Source organism: Psammomys obesus, unplaced genomic scaffold (assembly GCF_907164565.1).
Source record: "Psammomys obesus unplaced genomic scaffold, mPsaObe1.curated_primary_1811, whole genome shotgun sequence".
Classification (NCBI taxonomy): Eukaryota; Metazoa; Chordata; class Mammalia; order Rodentia; family Muridae; genus Psammomys; species Psammomys obesus.
Genome location: NW_026592548.1, coordinates 2,342,570 through 2,363,747, shown reverse-complemented (window position 1 = coordinate 2,363,747; position 21,178 = coordinate 2,342,570). Strand labels below are relative to the sequence as shown.

Below are 21,178 nucleotides of genomic sequence, written 5' to 3'. Positions count from 1 at the left end.
CCCTCAAGGGGAAGTGATCAACGAGCAGACCAATCAGATTATGTCAGAGGCAGTCCCTCTTCCCATTACTATGTAACCCACTTGGACACTGAACTGCCATGGGCTACACCTGTGCAGGGGTTCCAGGTCATCTCCATGAATAGTCCTTGGTTGGAATATGATTTTCTGGGAAGTTCCCTGTGTTCAAATTATTTTGTTCTGTTGCTCTCCTTGTGGAGTTCCCATCCCCTCCAGCTCTTACTATTTCCCACTTCTTACATAAAAATCCATTTACTCTGCCCATCAGTTGGCCATCAGGCTCAGCATCTGCTTTGACAGTCTATACTGCAGAAGCTTTCAGAGGCCCTCTGTGGCAGGTTTCAAGGTTGTTTCCTGTTTTCTTCTGGCTTTCAGAGGCCCTCTGTAGCAGGTTCCTAGGTTGTTTCCTATTTTCTTTTTCTTCTGATGTCCATCCTCTTTGCCTTTCAGGATGGGGATTGAACATTTTAGTTAGGGTCCTCTCTTTTGCTTAGTTTGCTTAGATGTACAGATTTTAGTGGGTTTATTCTATGTTGTATGTTTATATGAGTGAGTATATACCATGCGTGTCTTTTTGCTTCTGGGACAACTCACTCAGGATAATCCTTTCCAGGTCCCACCATTTACCTGCAAATTCCATGATTTCCTTATGTTTCATTGCTGAGTAATACTCCATTGTATAGATGTACCACAGTTTCTGCATCCATTCTTCAGTTGAGGGGCATCTGGGTTGTTTCCAGCTTCTGGCTATTACAAATAAAGCTGCTAAAAACATGGTTGAACAAATGTCCTTTTTGTGTACTTGAGCCTCTTTTGGGTATATGCCTAGGAGTGGTATGGCTGGATCTTGAGGAAGCGCTATTCCTAGTTGTCTGAGAAAGCGCCAGATTGATTTCCAGAGTGGTTGTACCAGTTTACATTCCCACCAGCAGTGGAGAAGGGTTCCCCTTTCTCCACAACCTCTCCAGCATGTGTTGTCCCTTGAGATTTTCATCTTGGCCATTCTGATGGGTGTAAGGTGAAATCTCAGGGTTGTTTTGATTTGCATTTCCCTAATGGCTAATGAGGTTGAGCATTTCTTTAAGTGCTTCTCTGCCATTCGATATTCCTCTACAGAGAATTCTCTCTTTAGCTCTGTTCCCCATTTTTTAAGTGGATTACTTGGTTTGTTGCTTTTCAGCTTGTTTAGTTCTTTATATATATTGGATATGAGTCCTCTGTCAGATAAAGGGTTGGTGATGATTCTTTCCCAATCTGTAGGCAGTCGCTTTGTTTTGATGACGGTGTCCTTTGCTTTACAGAAGCTTTTCAATTTCATGAGGTCCCATTTATTGATTGTTGCTCTTAGAGCCTGTGCTGTTGGTGTTCTGTTCAGGAAGTTTTCTCCTGTACCAATGAGTTCTAGGGTATTCCCCACTTTTTTTTCTAGCCGATTTAATGTGTCTGGTTTTATGTTGAGGTCTTTGATCCAGTTGGACTTCAGTTTTGTGCAGGGTGATAAGTATGGATCCATTTTCATTTTTCTACATATAGACATCCAGTTAGACCAGCACCATTTGTTGAAGATGCTATCTTTTTTCCATTGTATGGTTTTGGCATCTTTGTCAAAAATCAGGTGTCCGTAAGTGTGTGGGTTTATTTCTGGGTCTTCTGTTCGATTCCATTGATCCACCATTCTGTTTCTATGCCAGTACCATGCAGTTTTTATAACTGTTGCTCTATAGTACAGCTTGAGATCAGGGATGGAGATACCTCCTGAAGATCTTTTATTGTAGACGATTGTTTTAGCAATTCTCGGTTTCTTGTTATTCCATACGAAGTTGAGAATTTTTCTTTCCAGGTCTGTAAAGAATTGTGTTGGCAATTTGATGGGAATTGCATTAAATCTATAGATTGCTTTTGGTAAGATGGCCATTTTTACTATGTTAATCCTGCCTAGCCATGAGCATAGGAGATCTTTCCATCTTCTCATATCTTCTTCTAATTCTTCTTCAGAGACTTGAAATTTTTTTCATACAAGTCTTTGACTTGCTTGGTTAGGGTTACACCAAGGTACTTTGTGTCATTTGTGGCTATTGTGAAGGGTGTTGTTTCTCTAATTTCTTTCTCAGCCCTTTTGTCTTTTGTATACAGGAGTGCTACTGATTTTTTTGAGTTAATTTTGTATTTGGCCACTTTGCTGAAGGTGTTTATCAGCTGTAGGAGTTCCCTGGTAGAGTTTTTGGGGTCACTCATGTATACTATCATATCATCTGCAAATAGTGATAATTTGACTTCTTCCTTTCCCATCTGTATCCCCTTGATCTCCTTCAACTGTCTTATTGCTCTAGCAAGGACTTCCAGCACTATGTTGAAGAGATATGGAGAGAGTGGGCAGCCTTGTCTTGTCCCTGATTTCAGTGGGATTGCTTTAAGTTTCTCTCCGTTCAGTTTGATGTTGGCTATAGGCTTGCTGTATATCGCCTTCACTATGTTTAGATATGTGCCTTGTATCCTTGATCTCTCCAGTACTTTAAACATGAATGGATGTTGGATTTTGTCAAATGCTTTTTCAGCATCTAGGGATATTATCATGTGGTTTTTTTCCTTTCAGTTTGTTAATATGGTAGATCACATTGATGGATTTCTGTATATTGAACCACCCCTGCATACCTGGGATGAAGCCTACTTGGTCATAGTGGATAATATCTTTGATGTGTTCTTGGATTCGGTTTGCAAGTATTTTGTTAAGTATTTTTGCATCAATGTTCATAAGGGAGATTGGCTGAAATTCTCTTTCTTTGTTGAGTCTTTGTGAGGTTTAGGTACCAAGATGATTGTGGCTTCATAGAATGAGTTTGGTAATGTTCCTTCTGTTTCTATTTTGTGGAATAGTTTTAGAGAATTTGAGTTAGCTCTTCTTTGAAGGTCTGGTAGAATTCTGTGCTGAAGCTATCTGGTCCTGGGCTTTTTTTTTTGGATGGGAGACTTTTGATGACTGCTTCTATTTCTTTGGGGGATATAGGACTATTTAATTGATTTACCTGGTCCTGATTCAGCCTTGGTAAGTCAAATTGATCAAGAAAATTGTACATTTCATTTAGGTTTTCATATTCTGTGGCATGTACACTTTTGAAGTAAGTCCTAATGATTGTTTGGATTTCCTCAGTGTCTGTAGTTATGTCCCCCTTTTCATTTCTGATTTTGTTGATTTGGGTGGTGTCTCTGCCTTTTAGTTAGCTTGGCTAAGGGCTTGTTGATCTTATTGATTTTCTCAAAGAACCAGCTCTTGGTTTCATTGATTCTTTGAATTGTTTTATTTGTTTCTAATTGATTGATTTCAGCCCTGAGTTTGATTATTTCCAGTCGTCTACTCCTTTTTGGTGTGTCTGCTTCTTCTTTTTCTAGGGTTTTTAAGTGGGCCATTAAGTTGCTTGAATGAGCTGTCTCGAATTTCTTCTTGAAGGCACTTAGTGCTATGAACTTTCCTCTTAGCACTGCTTTCATTGTGTCCCACAAGTTTGGGTATGTTGTGTCTTCATTTTCATTGAGTTCTAGAAAGGCTTTAATTTCTTTCTTTATTTCTTCCCTGACCCAGCTGTCATTTAGTAACAAGTTGTTCAGTTTCCATGTGTGTGTAGGCTTTTTGTTATTTCTGTTGTTGTTGAAGTCCAGCTTTATTCCATGGTGATCAGACAGGATACAAGGGATTATTTCAGTCTTCTTGTATCTGTTGAGGCTTGCTTTGTGACCAACTATATGGTCTATTTTGGAGAAGGTTCCATGAGGTGCTGAGAAGAAGGTAAATTCTTTTGTGTTTGGGTGTAAAGTTCTGTAAATGTCTGTGAGGTCCATTTGATTCATGACCTCTGTCAGATATATTGTTTCTTTGTTTAATTTCTGTTTTGTTGATCTGTCCTTTGTTTAGAGTGGGGTGTTGAAGTCTCCCACTATTAATGTGTGGGGATGTATATGTGGTTTAAATTTTATCAATGTTTCTTTTACAAATGTGGGTGCTCTTGTATTTGGGGCATAGATGTTCAGGATTGTGATGTCTTCATGGTGGAATTTTCCCTTGATGAGTATGGTGTGTCCTTCCTCATCTCTTTTTATTAATTTTGGTTGAAAGTCTATTTTATCAGATATTAGAAGCAGGCTACTCCTGCTTGTTTCTTGGGTCCATTTGCTTGGAAAGTCGTCTTCCAACCTTTTACCTTCAGGTAATGTCTATCTTTGTGTCTTAGGTGTGTTTCTTGTATGCAACAGATTGCTGGGTTTTTTTTACGTATCCATTCTGTTAATCTGTGTCTTTTTACTGGAGAGTTGAGTCCATTGATATTGAGAGAGATTAATGACCAGTGGCTGTTAGATCCTATGATTTTGATGTTGGCTGTGTTCATAAGGTTGTGTGCTTGGTTGCTTTTTGTTTTGCTGTAGTAAGGTTAATTATTTCCTGTGTTTTCTTGACAGAAGCTAATTTTCTTGGGTTGTATTTTCCCTTCCAGTGTCTTCTGTAATGCTGGATTTGTGTGTAGGTATTGTTGAAATTCGTTTTGTCATTGAATATCTTGTTTTCTCCGTCTATGAGGACTGAGAGTTTTGCAGGGTATAGTAGCCTGGGTTGACATCTGTGTTCTCTTAGGGTCTGCATGATATCTGTCCAGGCCCTTCTGGCTTTCATAGTTTCTGTTGAAAAGTCAGGTGTGATTCTAATGGGTTTGCCGTTATATGTTACTTGGCCTTTTTCCCTTGCAGCTTTTAGTATTTTTTCTTCGTTCTGTATACTTACTGTTTTGATTATTATGTGGCGGGAGGATTTTCTTTTCTGGTCAGATTTGTTGGGTGTTCTGTAGACCTCATGTATCCTTATTGGCTTTTCCTTTAACTTGGGGAAATTTTCTTCAATGATTTTGTTGAAAATATTTTCTGGGTCTTGGAGAAGGGAGTCTTCTTTTTCCTCTATTCCTATTATTCTTAGGTTTTGTCTTTTCATATTGTCTTGGATTTCTTGGACGGTCTGTGTCAGGAATTTTTTGGATTTAACATTTTCTTAGACAGATACATCGATTTCTTCCATTGTATCTTCTACACCTGAGATTCTTTCTTCCATTTCTTGTATTCTGTTGGTTATGCTTACCTCTGTAGTTCCTGTTTTCTTCCCTAAATTCTTCCTCTCCATTATTTCCTCCGTTTGTGTTTTCTTTAATTTTTCTAGTTCTATCTTCAGGTCTTGAGTTGTTTTGTTTACTTCCTTCATCTGTCTGCTTGTATTTTCCTCTTTTTCTTTTAGTTCCTTCAACTCTGTCTCTTTGATTTCTTTCAGTGATTTAATTATTTCTTCTCTGAAGGCCACAATCTGTTTGGCTGCATCTTCCCCTATTTCTTCACGGATGGCCCTAATCTGTTTTTCTTTATCTTCCTCCATTTCTTTACGGATAGCCATGATCTCTTTGGTTTTATCTTCCTCTAATTCTTTACGTATTTTATTTGTTTCCTCTATTATCCTCTTCATCAACATAGATGTAAGGTCATCTTCTTGATTTTCTATTATGCTGCATTGTTCAGGGCTGTTCGCCCCTGGACAGCTGGGTTCTGGAGATGCCATATTGCTCTGTCTTTTGTTGGTTGAGCTTTTACGCTGACCTCTACTCATTGTATTGATTTAGGTGTTGGCTGTTAGTTTCTGTGCTTCCTGGAGTCCTGAGGTAGGGAGTATCCCCTTGGCTGGAAGATGATTTTTCCTGAAGGAGTCCTTCTCTGCTTTTTGGTTATAGTCACTGTATGGCCAGTGTTTCTCAGGAGTTGCCACTGCTCACCTCAGGTTTATAGCCCTGAGTAGTAGCCGTGGTCTATGTTAGGCAGGCGGGGATCTCCTCTTACCCATAGAATTTCTCAAGACAGCTGCCCCACTGCTGGGTTACTTGTTACAAATTTAGTGTGCTGCTGCTCACTAAATTTCCAGGTACAGTCCTCTTGAAGAACCTGCTGATTCCCTAGCTGTGGGGTTTTCTCCCAACAGGGAAACTCAGTCTGTTATCCTGGGGTACACAGTTCTGAGAGGTGCGCCCAGCAAGTCTCTGGGCCAGAGGCTGAGTGCTCCACTCTGGGCCTGGAGAATGTGCACCTAGGTTGAGTTGGTGCCGGGGGCACTGCTCTGGTCTGGAGGCTGGGTGCCTCACTCTGGACCAGAAGCTGTTTGTCCCTGTCTGGGATGTCAGCTGTAGGCACTGCTCTGGTCTGGACGCTGTGGGTGCAGCCCTCTTGGAGGACCAGGGATTCCCACGGTTTTCACAGTCTAGCTAGGGATAAGTTGTTGATCCTTGGCACAGTATCTGAGGGCTGCTTTAATGGCTCTCTGGCTTTTGTAGGTCTGCGGATGCAGCTGTGTGCCCCAGTGCCCTAGGGGAATTCAATAATTGTGACAGAGCACAGTGCTCCTGCCTGCACTAGAGTCTGCGTGAGTCCAGGAAGTGTTTTGGTGCTAGGTGTCCTAAGCGTTAGAGCTGCTGACCCCCCCCCCCTTCCGGGGGTTTCCTCCTGCCAGAGACACGCAGTCTGGTGCCCTGCTGCCCTGGTGCCCACAGTTCTATCTGAGGCGGCGAATCAGGTGCGCAGGCAGGGCTCCGTGCAGGAGCCTGGGTCCTGGCTCTGGGTCGGTGCTGGCTCTTGGGGCACCCGCGGAACCCGAGTCTTTTCCAGGGGATGTCTGGGTAACCTGAGGTCGGTCCCAATTGTTTCCTGCTCTGTGAGGTTATCTCTCGATTGGGAAATCCAGTCTATGATGTTGTGGGCCCACAGTTCAGTCTGGGACTGTGACCAGATCACGCTGGCGGGTAGCTCTGGGCTGGCGACCAATCGCCTGACGGAACCGGGATCTCTTCCGAGGTTTAGCAGGGTGAGTTAAAGCTGATTGAATCCCCCACTGTGGGGTATCCTCTCACCTGTGAAACACAATCACTTGTGTTTTATGGCTGCGAGTTCTGATTGCTGGTCACTGTGCCAATCCTGCTGTGCTGCTCCTCAGAATGAGAGTCCTCCAGGCGACGCCATCTTGCCCCGCCTCTGTTTGTTTGTTTTTTGAGGCAGGGTTTCTCTGTGTAGGTCTGGCTGTCCTAGACTTTTTTGTAGACCAGTTCGGCCTCGAACTCACAGAGGTCTACCTGCCTCTACCTCCCACAGTGCTTGGATTACAGGCATGTGCCAACCAGGCCTGGTTCTAGTAGGTCTTTTGATTTGAAATTTTAAAAATTTTTTCTCAGCATAGAGGTTTTTTAAAAAAAAAAACAGTATACGAAAATATAAAGGGAAAGTGAATGTATTAGATATATAGTGAAAGTGAATGTGTTTTCACACGCTTTAAGGCTCTCTGACCCTGACTTAAGTTAACTTTTTGGAAATGGAGAGTGTCTTAACTTGATATATTTGCTCAGCATGGTATATTAGAATGGATGTCACATTCTCTTAATGATTTAATATTATGTCTTTCCTTATATAATTTTTACATATATTTTTATAGTAGTATGACTAGGGGCTGGAAAGATAGCTCAGCGGTTAAGAATAGTGGCTGCTCATTCAGAGGACCAGGATTCAGTTTTTAGCACTCACATGGTACCTCACAACTGTGTATAATGCTAGCCCTGGGAAATCTGACACCCTATTCTAGACTCTGAGGGAACTGCATTCACATAAAAATAAAAAATAAAAAAAAAAATTGAGTTATAAAGGAATATTACCAAACTGTTAGGGAAGTTCTAAATAACAAATCACTTAATCAATACTAATGCTTTGCTTGGTGTCTTTTATTTCTGTTGATACTGTCTTTTGTTCTATTTTTATGAGTAAAGCATTCATGTTGTGTTGCATAGGGAAAAATTGTTTAGCTATTTTCTCAAAGTAGATAATGTTGATTCACAGTAATGTACATGCATGTTGACCCTTGATTAACAAGTGTACTAAGTGCAAGAGAAATGCACTTGCTCATCTAGCATATTCCTCAGCTGTTCGTAGGATACCTCTGGGTTGACACAGGTCAGTAACACTTCTAATTCTTTGGTCCATTGTGTGTTTTTTATGTTGATTTGTTTGTTTTTGACACTGGATTTCACTATGTAGCACAAGCTGACTGGAACCCACAGAGAGACACCTGCCTCCATCTCTGGGGTGATTAAACATCTGCACTACCTGCCTTAGCAGTTTTGTTGTTTGAAATGGCGTCTTTTTGCATAGGTAGACCTCCAGTTCTTTATGTCGCTGAAGATGCCTAGGGCTCTGGGAAGCACTGGGATTGCAGTCCTCCCACCTCCCAAGTGCTTTGCTTTGTTTTGCCTTTTTTTACTCTTGGGCTGTCCTGTCCCCTCCCATTATTGAAATCTGATAGTTCACTTTTGGCTGCTTCAGGGTTTTGAAGTCTTAACATTTCTTTATATACGTAGTTCTTGCTGCTGCTCTCAGATCCGTGTTGGTTTCTCTTTAGTAGGTGGTTTGGATGTGTGAGTACATGTGCATGTCAGGAAAACTTCTGTTGTAAAGTCTTGGCATTTGCCTATAATATCCAAAAGCTTCATTATACAGACTGCTAGATTTTAAGTGACTGAAAATTATTAGCTTTATTGTATCCTAAGTGAAAGTATAGGTACATTATTTGTTAGACATTTAAGGGATACAGTATTTTTCTGGTGTTGGCAGGGTCCTTCCACAAGGCCATATTATTTTCCAGAAGAGAAAGGTTTATTGTTAGCTACTGTAGTTATTTATGAAAATTCTTTCATAATGCTAAATTATCCTACAGTGGGATGACTTTGAGTGGGTTGGGTAGTCAGTATTTGAAGCCACACTGAAAAACTTTATTTTCTTTTAATATGTTTCCTAAATGAGGTCTCAGCTCTTGGGAATAAAGTGTATGACTATGAAATCTAAACACTTTTATGTATATCATTAACAATTTAAAGATGGCTGTATAATATTAATATTCACGCTATATAATTTCTCTTTTCAGATGATGGAACCAGTCAAAATGATTCTATTCCTAAGACTGCCATGACACTACCAAGTGAATCTAGAGTCAATATCCAGGCCATCGTCACACTAAAGCTGCTAGACTATAGGTATACAGTCTGTCCTAGTTACTGTTCTATTGCTGTGACAAAAAATCACGACCAAGGCTGTTTATAAAACAGCATTTAATTTCAGGTTTTCAGTTACATTCATGGTTGTAAGGGTTAGAGTCCATGACCATCATGGCAGATGGCAGTAGGCAGACAGGCATAGTGCTGGAGCAGCATGAGGCAGAAAAAGAGACAGAGCTAAATGGAATGGTGTGGGCTTCTAATCTTTCCCAAGCAGTTCCACCAACTGCATTCACGTACATGACTCTGTGGAGACCATTCTCATTCAAACCGTCACACTGTCCTGCATAGCACTGAAGATGTAGTCAGTGTCCATGCTGGGCACACTGAAGCTGCTCACTGTAGATATGCAGTCTTATCTGCACAATATTCCAAGGCCCATGGGGAAGTTTTGAGAAACAGTCTTTTAGAGAAAGGACAGCTAGTAAGGAAAAGAGTCATGGGAACAGATTCCCCTTTGCATGTTTCTCAGGTCACAGAAGAGTTTAGAATTGGACTCAAAAGAGAATTGAGTCAGAGAGGTAGAGTACCTGAGTATCCGTGGAGTGGTATTGTGGGAAGGAGGATATAATGCAGTGAAATTAAGAGTTAGGGGAAGGGTACACTAAGGAGAAAGATCTTGTGCTCTTGGCCTTTTTTTTTTTTTCTCTTAAATTTTAGAATCTGTTTTATTGTGATTCTACCTCCATATATGTCTATGTACCATATAAGTGCCAAGTACCTGAGGAGGCCAGAGTCGATGTGAGATATCCTGGAACTGGAGGTATATATAGAAGGTTGTTAGCCACCATGTGGGTGCTGGGAATCAAACCTGGGTCCTCTGAAAGAGCAGCCAGTGTCCTTAACCACCAAGCCATCCCTTCATCCTTTTGTTCCCTCATTGGGAATGGGGTGAGCTTTAGTGTAATGTCTGGGAGGCAGGTGGTTGCAGAGGTCCTTTCATTCTTTTTCTTCCTACCTAGTCAAGAATATTTGACTCAAAGCAGTATCAATTGCAAAATATGAGAGACAAATGAATTGATGTTAGCACTTTTATGATAAGATTTTATTACAAGAAGATGAGCAGCAGTTTGGTGTTCAAGTTCTCAAATTCACTAACCAACATTTAGAGAAAATTTTATGTCTGAGGTTGAGTCTGTTAAATAAGCTATCACTTAGTTAAAGAAGAGCTTGAGTAACAAGCAGTGACTGCCTCATGTCTGTGAATGGGCTGAGATGTTTCATAGTTGCATTCTGGGAACACAGTAACACTGAAGCACTGACAATGTGTGCAGAGGAAGGAAAAGCACTGAAGTTCCTGTGCACAGTGGGCATTTGTCAGATTAGTGAAAGAAGCTGGATAACCCTGTCAGGGGCTTCTATGCTGGTGTGTGGAACAGCAGCAGTAAGGATGAGCAATGCTCCCAACACTTTTGCTCATACGCATTCCTGTATGGTGTTAGAATGGAGAGACGAAGGAATGTAGACTCCAGGCGGATAACTATTCTGTAAAGAATGTATCTACTGTCATGTGCTTCCTCATCCATAAAGCGTTAGTAAGAACCCTCTCAGCAGTGAGGATCTCCGTTCACATTGTTCTCACTTCCTGTTGCCACCCTTTAATGTGTGTAGCAGCTACTAAGCCACACTGACAGAGGTTGAATCCCCTGTACCTGTTTCGTATTCCTCTAGTCATAGCATTATTATATGTATTTATATTTGCAAAAGCGATGGCATAAACATTAAATGCTGCTATTCAGATTCTAATCCCAAAGCAAGGACAAGCTGCAAAGCTTATCAGAGTGACAGCATGGGTAATGATTTCAGCCTGTCTCCTGCTATGTCTGCTGCCACACAATAGAGGACTGAGAAGGCACATAGGTGATTGTACGGAGCTAAATGAGTACAGTGTTGCATCCTGTCTTTCAGTCTCACAGATTTCTAAGGAAAGCTTAGTTTTAAAATGGGATGTAGCTCCAGTCATAGGTAGAGAAACAGAGTATGCATTCTGAGAGTTTCTGGGTTTTCAGTGTGCCTTTATTTCTGTTTATGTGACTGAGCTGAGCTCACAGAACTTCATCATTTACCTTGGTAAAATCTGTGAAGGCCTTTAGAAACAGTGATTATATCTTTTGGGATTGTTAAGAATGTTTTATTTTTTTAACCACTTTTTATTTAGTGATAAACAAGCAACCTTGATTCCTGATGACATATTTGATGCCACAAAAAGCAACATCATCACTTCTGTCAACTTCAGTAAGAATCACCTGTGTGAGATTCCGAAAAGGTAGGATCTTCCAATGATGCACACCATTCAGGTTGGCCTTGTTTTAGTACTCTGCATCTCGGAAAGTGAGTGAGTGTTAGTTTCCTGAACTGTTAATGTTAGAGGGGTGCTTCAGACTGTGGTCTGCTCTGAGAGATGTACAGGATCTTAAAACTCCCAGCTGTATGATGTAAACTTGGGAAAAGGATGTTAGAATCATTAACTGTAAAAGTATTAGTCTTGTATGAAGCATGAAAGGGAGAGTCTTGAGATACCATCCAGTACCCTGCCCAGAGGGCTAAGAGTGTTTTTTCATGTAGGCTCAGGCTAGGGAAACTTAATTACTGATTTTTCTCACCTGGACCTAAAGCCAAATACATGAGCTGCCAGTGTTTTTTTTATAGGTAGAGGATCCTTCACTCTAGCCATTAATTGCTAATTTGTTGTACTTATGTTCAGTATGCCATTGTTTGCATTAATTAGCAAAGGCTTTAGGTTATACGAGAAAATTAGATTGTAAGTTAGTTACTGTCTACATCCAAACAATGCTGATGAATGACCTCTCACTACAGTGTGCAAGACAGGATAGGCCTGATGAGGAGTCACAGCAGTGCAGCTGTGACTAGCTGCTCTTAGTGTCCTTGCCTGTGAAGTACAGTGACATCATACTGCCTTAGTAGACACATGGGCACCTAAAGAAAACAGACAGAAAAAGATAAAACACAAGGGAACAGATGATGCAGTGAAGGCTGATGTATCCAAAATAAAAAGGTTGCTTTCATAGAACTGCCCAGATTTTCAGATGTTTAAAAGGGCAAACTATAAAATGTGTCATATTTACAGGGAACACTTGGGACGTAGGTCTTGAAGCAAGCTACCCCATTACAAAAGGAGACCTGTCCATCCTTTGGTTCCTTTGGTTCCTTTTGTTGAAGGGCTGGAAAGATGTCTGATTTGCTCTCAGATACACATGGTGTGTTTGGGCAGACCTGGGTCGCATTGGCTAATGGAATAAAGGTGGAGAGCTGCAGGAGATGCTACTGGCTTCACTGTACTCACCTAGGATTTACTTCCTGTTTTATACCACAGTGTAGTTCTTAGGCAGTATGCTATTCTCTTACCAGGGTGCTTGAGTTTTTTTTAAAGTAACTTAGAAAGCTAGGTAGCATAAATTGCCTTGCTCTAGAGTGCTTCTAATACACTCTCCCTTTTTTACATCTAAAATTTATAATTCATAATGAATATTCATAAAATACTGGAGGAAACGGAACAACATTGCATACAGTCTTATCACTGATACAGATGTTAGCTTAGTGTTGTTTTATTTAAGCTATTTGGAGTTTTATGTGTAATACCATATGTATATTTGATTTTTATTTCCCTAATTCATAAGTAATATTTTTAAGATCCAACCTACCTGTGTGCTAGGGTACTTACTTAGAGCAATTAAAAAAAAAAAAAAAAAACCATACTGTTTAGGCCAAATTTCCAGAAAAATAACTGTGTTGAGAGATATGACCCTTGATGCATATATATTCAATAATCTTCTTTATAGATTGTCAGTTACACATTGAGGTTCACTTTCTCCCTGCATCTTCAGCACCAGCTGTTACGGTCTTCTGTGTTCTTCACTTTGCTAATGTGGTGGACTACAGAATGTTTGTAAATGTTTAATGTTATTTGGCAGGTTATATCAGTCATATAATTAAAACGACTAAACGTGTTTAGGCATATTGCTTTGAGATGTTTAATTCTTCCTCTTCAACGTATGTTGCTTAAGGGTAGCACTTGCCAAACCTAGAAACTGGCTTCATATCTTGTTTTAACTTCAGTTGTATTTAATAATAGTTGACATAACAAAATCATTAAAAAGTGGGTATGGGCTAGAGAGAAGGCTCAGCGGTTTGGAGCCCTGGCTGCTCTTCCTGAAGGCCTGAGATCAATTTCTAACAACCACATGGTGGCTCAGAGCCATAATGAGATCTGATGCCCTCTTCTGGCCTGCGGGTGTACATGGAGATAGAGCACTCATATATTAAATAAATAAATATTAAAGACATAAAAATTAAACGAAAAAGTGGGTATGTCAAATTAAAATATTATTTTATGTGTGTGGTGTTTGTTTTGTCTGCTTGCATGTCTGTGAATCACTTGAGTGTCTGGTGCCTGCAGAGGATCCTCTGAAATAAAGTTACAGATAGTTGTGAGCCACCACATGGGTACTGGGAGTCAAAATTGGTACCTCTAGAAAAATAGCCAGTACTCTTAATGTCTGAGCCATCTCCTCAATCCCTTAAAAATATCTTTAAGTACTTGCATATATGTAGCATATTGTGGTGTTTAAAATGCTATTATCAGTATCTAACGATAAGTTCTATAATTTCAGTTCATTGCCAAAACATAGTATAGCAGCCATCCAGATCTGATTTTTCTCTTTTGTGCCATAATTAAGTTAAATATATAATCAATAAGTTTTTAAATTAAACTTCATTATATTTTTACTGTCATATTGAAGCCTTGGACAGATCACAGTAAGACTGTTTTTAAATTTTTTAGTTTTATTGCACAGCCAGTCTCTGAAGGTTTGTTTTGTGAGGAAAATGAGGCCTAGAGAGCACAAGGGATGTTGTTTCTCCTGTGAGTGTTTCAGTTTTGAGTTAGTTTCTGACATTTAAAATTGTTTTGTTTCAGGATTATTGAGCTGAAGGAAATGGTATCGGATGTCAACCTCAGTTTTAACAAGCTTTCCTTTATATCCCAGGAATTATGCTTGCTTCAGAAATTGACATTTTTAGATTTAAGGTACTTGATAATACTGTTCCTCCACACCTCAAAAGTTATGATTCATCTTTGAGTTTTTGTTTTGTTTTCATTGTTGGGTATGGAATCTGGTCTTTAGTTATTAACTATGTTAGGGGAAATGTAAAATTAAATATTTAGGTATTTTAACCAGTCTGTCATTATAAGTACTTTATAACTTAAGCGATGAGATAAAATTATCTAAAATATTTACAACATAATTCTATAGACTAGACTATGCCTAAGTAATGACAATCAGTACATGGAAGCTGTCTCTTTCATCTTCCAGCCATCCCCTTTGCTTCTCTACAGTTGCACCAGGCCTTTGAGGAGCAGGCTTGCTTCCCAGCCCAGGACATTAAATAGGCAGGTCAAGCAGAAGAGCCCATAGTGAAGCAAAAAGATAGAACTTACCTCATACTTTTTGGGAATCATAGAAAACTTGATTTTAATGAGTTCAGTGGGAAGCTGACAGCTCATGTGGTGACCCCATGTTTCTCATGGTCATATAGCATCTGTCTTTGGGCCTTAAATTATACTTGCTGTAAACTGTGTTTCTGGTGCCTGCGCTTTTCTTAGTGTTTTCTGCTTGTTAGCAGGAATACTTTTAGTTGACATAGCATATAGTTGAGTCAGGAGGTTCTGGCTGCACTAAGTATGAAGCTTTTTCTTCTCTGGGGTAGCAGAGTATAAAGCTCATGGAACAGAAGGAATGGGGGTCCCCACAGCTGCTGTCTCTTTCTTTCTGTTGCAGGCTTTTGTGTCCCTGAAGTCCATAGAAGGACTAAATCTGTTTTCATGTCTGACAACAAAAAGACTGGAGGAAAAGAGTAGGGCAGCTGTGGGCTATGTAGCATAGCTTGTACAGACAGTAACTGTGGATAGGAGAGAAAGGCTTCAGGAGACTGCTGTCATACCCCAAGCCCCCATCTTAGGGCCATCCTAAGATGATTGAGTTAATTAGAATTGACAAACACACCTGTGTGTTTTTTATTCCTCCTAGGATTTAAACTTGTGAAAGTTTTCAAACTTTAAAAATCATGTTTTGATTTTTAATTTAGGAATAATTTTTTAAGTTCTTTACCTGAAGAGATGTCATCGCTGACAAAACTACAAACGATCAATCTTTCCTTTAACAGGTAAGGAGCCAGATAAATAAGAAGCCTCTATTTTCACTAGCAAATTTTATTCTCATTCAGATTCTATTGAACATAGTGTTTCTTAGAATTCTCTGATTGATGCTTAGCTGAACTGTGTTTGTTTGTTTGTTTTACCACTCCAGGAAACTGATAGTTTTGAAGAAAGATAATCATATGACTAATTGTACTTGTAGTGAAATTGTTGCCTTGAAGTAAGATAGGTGTTAGCCAGGCACACTTGTCTCTGGCATCTGATGGTTTCATTTGGATAATGAGCCTGCATCTGTAACAGTTGATCATCTTTTAAAGAACTCAGAATACCCTTGTTCTGGTAGGCTCAGGCAAACAAAGTTACAAACAAACAAACAAACAAAACCCCCACATTTTACTTAATTGAAAGTTATTAATCATAAATAAAAGTAAATCAAGAAAGAGTATCCTCCTGGGGGCAGCCTGTAGAAACTCAGAGATATGTCACACCCATCAGTGGGGACTTTTTCTCAGCTTTTGTTTGTTTTTTATTTTCACAGTCAATGGTACCTTGTATATTTGCTAAATATGCATTCCGAAATTACTTTCTTATTTTCTGGAAAATCTGAATATAGGACTTAAACCACACTTAAGATCATCTATTTTTAAGAATGATTTGACCTCCAGCCCATAACAAAGAAGTATCCTGTTCATATATTTTTGTTTGTTTGCTTGCTTGCTTGCCTTGTTGTTTGTTTGTTTGTTTGTTTGTTTTGCGACAGTTTCTTTTTGTAGCCCTGGCTGTCCTGGAACTCACTCTGTAGACTAGGCTGGCCTCAAACTTAGAGATCTGCCTACCTCTGCCTCCTTGAGTGCTGGGATTATTTTGCACCTCCACCACCACCTGGCTCCTGTTCACATCTTAATAGGTTCAAAGTGATGCCTGCAGCTCTGTATGACATCCCCACATTGGAAGCAGTTCTGATCAGCAACAATCAAGTTGGTTCTGTGGACCCTCAGAAGGTGAAGCTGATGGAAAACCTGAGTACTCTGGACCTTCAAAACAACGACCTCTTGCAGATTCCCCCAGAGCTTGGGAACTGTGTGCAGCTACGGTAACTCCCTTTCGGGGGGGTGGGGGGGCATCCAATTGATTTGTTGATTGCTTTCAGGAAATTGAAATAACAGGCTTAATACCTTATAACAATAATAGCTAACCATACACCTAATTTTTCTTTAAATTTCACCAAATATTTTCTGGCTTTATATAACATTATATATGTATGAATACACTGTTTCTTAAAATAGTTTTTCCTAGTATATGCTTTCCATCCAGAATTGCACTGGGGCAGAGAGCAACAAGTAAGAGTGATCCTCCTTACCTTTGTACAGGATTTCTGAGGTCTGATTATAGGCTGCCCAGTTTCAGAAACCCAGCCCCTATGGTCTTTCCTCACTTGCTTTTCCCTCAGCCCTTACCGTGCTCTCAGTAGTGACCAGATCATGCTTGGTCTCCCTTTTGAAGCCTCCTCCACACAAAATTATTCTATTATCTCCACTTTTCTTTTGAGCTCATCTGTTCCTTTTTTTTTTTTTTTTTTTTTAAATCCAGAAATGAGTTGGCTAAAACTTTAGTCATCCTAATCACCTAATTCAGTGCTGGTTAAGCAAGTAGAAGGGTGGGGTGGGGGGTGCTGAGATGTCAGCTGAAAACTGCTCTACTCTTGAAGGCAGCGTGTAATTTTTTGGCTGTTTACCTCAGGGGGGTAACCCTCCTATCCCATCTCTAGTGAATTGTAGGAAACAAATCTCAGTGCTGAAGTTATGAACTAAGTTAGAGATCTGAACTGTTGCAGTAAATACAAGGTTTGGGTTTATCATCCCATCAGTACATAACAGTTTATTTAACTCATTGCTTCCTCATGAACATGCCACAATAATTTATGCCAGAAAGAAACTTAGCATGTTTCTCAAGAGGCACATTTGTACAAGAAAACTAAACAGCATTTTAGAACTACCTGTGAAGGCTATTTTATTATCTTATTTTTATTTTTTGAAACAGAAGAGTCTTGCTATATAGCTCAGGCTAGACTCTAGTTCCATATCTGCCTGCCTTAGGCTCCTAAATGCTGGAGTATTGACTGTCTATCACCCCTGGCTATTTGGAACCACTTTGAACAGTGAAATTATAAACAAACATACAAGAACTTGTAAACTGAAAGCACTGAGTTGGCCCAGGAAGGAGCCTGGCAGTGTGGTTGCAGATGTTCTATCAGACTTCATGGAGCCACACCTGTGAGTGACCTCAGTTTTCTTCTGTTCTTGGCATAGTGGGAGTCCAGTGATTAGGGTTACAGACAGATTTGGAGTGGGTAGATTTGCAGATGCAAAACATGTGCACAGTGAGAATCAACTGCATTTTTTTTTCCTGGAAGCTGAGAAAGTTAAGCATGTAAAAGAATTCCCAAGTAACATGGAAATATTTGAAGAAATGTATAATTTATATATGTATTTAATTTATAAATGTAAATTTATAATGCTGCGTGAGCCCTTTGATATTATTTACATAAAAATTTAGGTTATTAAATCCTTTTGATTGAAGACACAGAAGACCCAGCCCTTACCTACTAAATTGAGTCTTATTTCCAAATATGGAAATGGAACTCTGATCCATGGGGGGAGGGCAAATGGGTAGGAAAGGCCCATCTTGAGTGTGGAGTGAGCTGTGGCTGTAGTATTCTTGGCAAGGATCCTTGTCAGTTTGTTCATTCACTTTCTTAAATGTATATTATTATCTAGTGTGTGGTCATATAAAATTAAGAGGAGACTAAATGGTAGCTTAAATCACATCTCCACCATGTGGCAGCATTCTGAACAGGCCTTTGTCTTTCCAGATTTGTATTTCTCTCTTTAAATAGAAGCATCACTGATACCTACACCAAAGGTGTGTTTAGACAAAACCAACGGAGTCAATGAATGTAAACTCCATAATGTGCCTTTCGTGTGCTAGTCATTCACCATCTGCTCTTGCCTATTGTCATAATTCCAGCTGTTGGATTTATAAAGGACACATAAGGAAAAATACACATTTTCTTTAAAAAATTACAAAGGATAGTTTTATTTCATGAAAAGAGAATCACTAATGGGAAATGTTTGATTTTCTTGTTTCTTTCATTTAGAACACTACTGCTAGATGGAAATCCATTCCGAGTTCCTCGAGCGGCCATACTAATGAAAGGCACAGCTGCTGTGCTGGAGTATTTGAGAGACCGAATTCCTGCCTGAAGACAGCTGGCTTTTGTTCTGGACAGGACAGAGCTAGCCTTCAGTGGCTGCTGGTCTCCAAGTGTCACTAAGCAGTCACTGTTCCAGCTGTGTTCATCCCACTAAATGTTTACAGGCTTTGAAGTGCTGTGAACATTTTTAATGATGTTTACTGCAACACATTTTAAGTGTTTTGCAAGTTTATTCCCTTATGACATTGCAAAAACTTTTCATTTGCTTTAATATTACATAATGGTAAGGCAACCATCTTTGTAATTCTGGGTTCCCCCTGGTTTCTTTTTATTTTCCATATAATGTGGACTGAGCAAGAACATATTAGGTAGAAAGTCAGCAAACTTTACTAAATATTATCCTTTGGCACTTAAGAAAAAAAAAAAATCAGACTTTTCATTGCCCAGGATAGGACTTGCTGTGTGTGGTAGTCAGTGTCAATGCATGTGTGTATTTGGAGGTTTGGTTTTGACTTTTAATTATTTTTTAATGTGTGCATGTTCTTTATTCCAACCTAGCATATATTATTATTTCCAAAACCTTGATTCTGAAATCTGCTTACAGTGTGATTAAAACTAGACTGGCAGTTTTATAGGAAATTAGGTATTGGCGAGCTTGATTTAATAAAAACCAAATATAAACATTGTTGTTTACACTGAAATTACCAAAATCAGGTTTATGAGCCATTCTGGCTCAGCAAGTGATTGATGTGTCAAGTAGCCAGTTCATTAGTAGTATGTGTCACTGGGCAGAGGGCAGAGGTAGAGAGCTTACAGATGGTTGAGGTTGTTGCTCTTAGGAAAAGTCAGTGCTAATAAAGATACATGCTTCGTGTTCATAATAAAAATTACATTTTTAAGATACTGGTACAGTGTTTTTGTTATAAAAGCGAACACACCTTTACCATGTCACAGCTCCTTACTGCAGAATCTGCTTCCATAGTAAACCAGACATCATGTAATAAGGTGACATTTTATTATTTATACAATAGACTTTTATGTTATTCAAAACACTTTTAAGTACTGAAAAATTTGAGCACAACAGAACCTTAAAAATGGCTCTGCTGTACACCGCACAGCGCAATTATCTGTACAAAGCGCATCTGCAGATGCTTCCAAACCACACACTACCTTAACCCATAGTGTCAGAACGTTAGACACAGCTGGAGAGTACAGATCACACTTGCAAAGTCGCTGGCTTGGCAAAGTCAAAATACAGATTAGTGGGACTTTGCACATAAAATTAAACAGCTTTCAAGGTTGTTATGGTCTCATATGGCCAAAAACCATGAAGTACATTCACAATCTATGTTAGTAAAGTAGTAAGTGTTTCTTCATTCAGTTTTATATACATCATTATGTGGTTCAACTAAAAAGTACTGCTAATCATAGTACATTATTTTTAACACATACAAAAATGACAATTTTTATATATAATTTTAAGTTCAAAATCACAATTATCTCAAAATATTAATTACAATACAGCCATTTCAATTAAACATGTCATGGTTTGATTTTTTTTGATATAAAATGGAAACTTCATTATTAAAGTAAGCAATTTGTTTTGAATTGGCTAGAGTACACCCAAGTAGAAAACCAAAATGTGATGTGTGAGGTACTCGCTACCCTCCCACCCAGTTTGTGTACAGACACCTAGGCTAGCAAAGAGACAGAAAAGGCCCCAGTTTATAGATATTGAGCCTCATTTGCTAAACTGCCTTGGCTTCTTGGTTCTTTGTAAAAGCTCTACAAAGGGAGTGTCCATAGACTGCAGTGAAATGCATGCAATATATACAGCGTGTAGAATGTCAGTGCACTGACACACATCAGGATGTCCACATGAACGGCAAAGGATGGACAGAAAGAGCACTTCACCTGCCACTCGAGTGTCACCAGCTGGAAAGGGGGTTTTGGGGTAAGGTCTCAGGTCACACTCTGACAGCGGAGCCCTGTTACTGCGGATGTGTTCCCCGGGTAGAGAAGCCAGGTCCCACCCGAAAGTGCTAGCCAAGAGACCCAAAGCTGTGTCGCTTACGAGTTTCTCTGTGACATGTATGAGAGTGAAATATGAAATAACTTCACTGACTGGCTGATATGACTTCAGAAATTTGTATGAGTTTGAAACATTAAACATTGGAACTTACAGAATAATGAAATAGATTTGTCTCCCACAAATTGCTGAGGGCAAAAGTCATTGATCTGATAGTTTGGAAGATGGAAAAATAAATTTCAAGGCAGCCTTCAGTGTGTCTGTATAACTCTCTACACACCTCTTGGAGCCCACCCTTGTCTTGCAACATAGTCACTTTTCTGATGCTTAATGGTTCCTGAAAAAAATGAGACCACAGTTGAGTTCTCATACACAGCTGAGTGTGGGTGCCCTTGGGTGGCTGTAAGTAGGAAAGAAAATTCCCATTCTTGCCATAACATGTAGTGACCTCAAAATGAGCTTACCCTTTGGAAGTTCAGTAGATCTGCTGGCTTGGTGCCAGCATGGACTGTGCTTTCCTTCCTGTGTGAACAGTGTCACTATCGTATCTGCCTTCAGGCCTTTCTAGTCACTGAATACAGAAAGAACTTGATCGACTCTTCCAACAAAAGGTGAGTGGTTTACCTACCAGTTACCTT

The 21,178-nt window shown here is 39.6% G+C and overlaps 1 protein-coding gene across 4 annotated transcripts in view; it reads left to right on the top strand.

The window, feature by feature from the left end:
- The window catches only part of Lrrc40 (leucine rich repeat containing 40), a 49,941-nt gene extending 30,527 nt beyond the window's left edge, over positions 1-19,414 (top strand). For 3 of the 4 annotated variants that reach the window (XM_055614282.1, XM_055614279.1, XM_055614281.1), the window contains 6 exons: positions 8,993-9,101; positions 11,281-11,388; positions 14,059-14,169; positions 15,228-15,305; positions 16,205-16,390; positions 17,394-17,693. In XM_055614282.1, the coding sequence (XP_055470257.1) occupies positions 8,993-9,101; positions 11,281-11,388; positions 14,059-14,169; positions 15,228-15,305; positions 16,205-16,390; positions 17,394-17,574 (773 nt within the window). In that variant the 3' untranslated portion in view covers positions 17,575-17,693. Of the gene's footprint in view, positions 1-8,992; positions 9,102-11,280; positions 11,389-14,058; positions 14,170-15,227; positions 15,306-16,204; positions 16,391-17,393; positions 17,694-18,454 lie in introns of those variants that run through there. The other variant, XM_055614280.1, reaches the window with a different exon arrangement.
- The last annotated feature ends 1,764 nt before the right edge of the window (positions 19,415-21,178 follow it).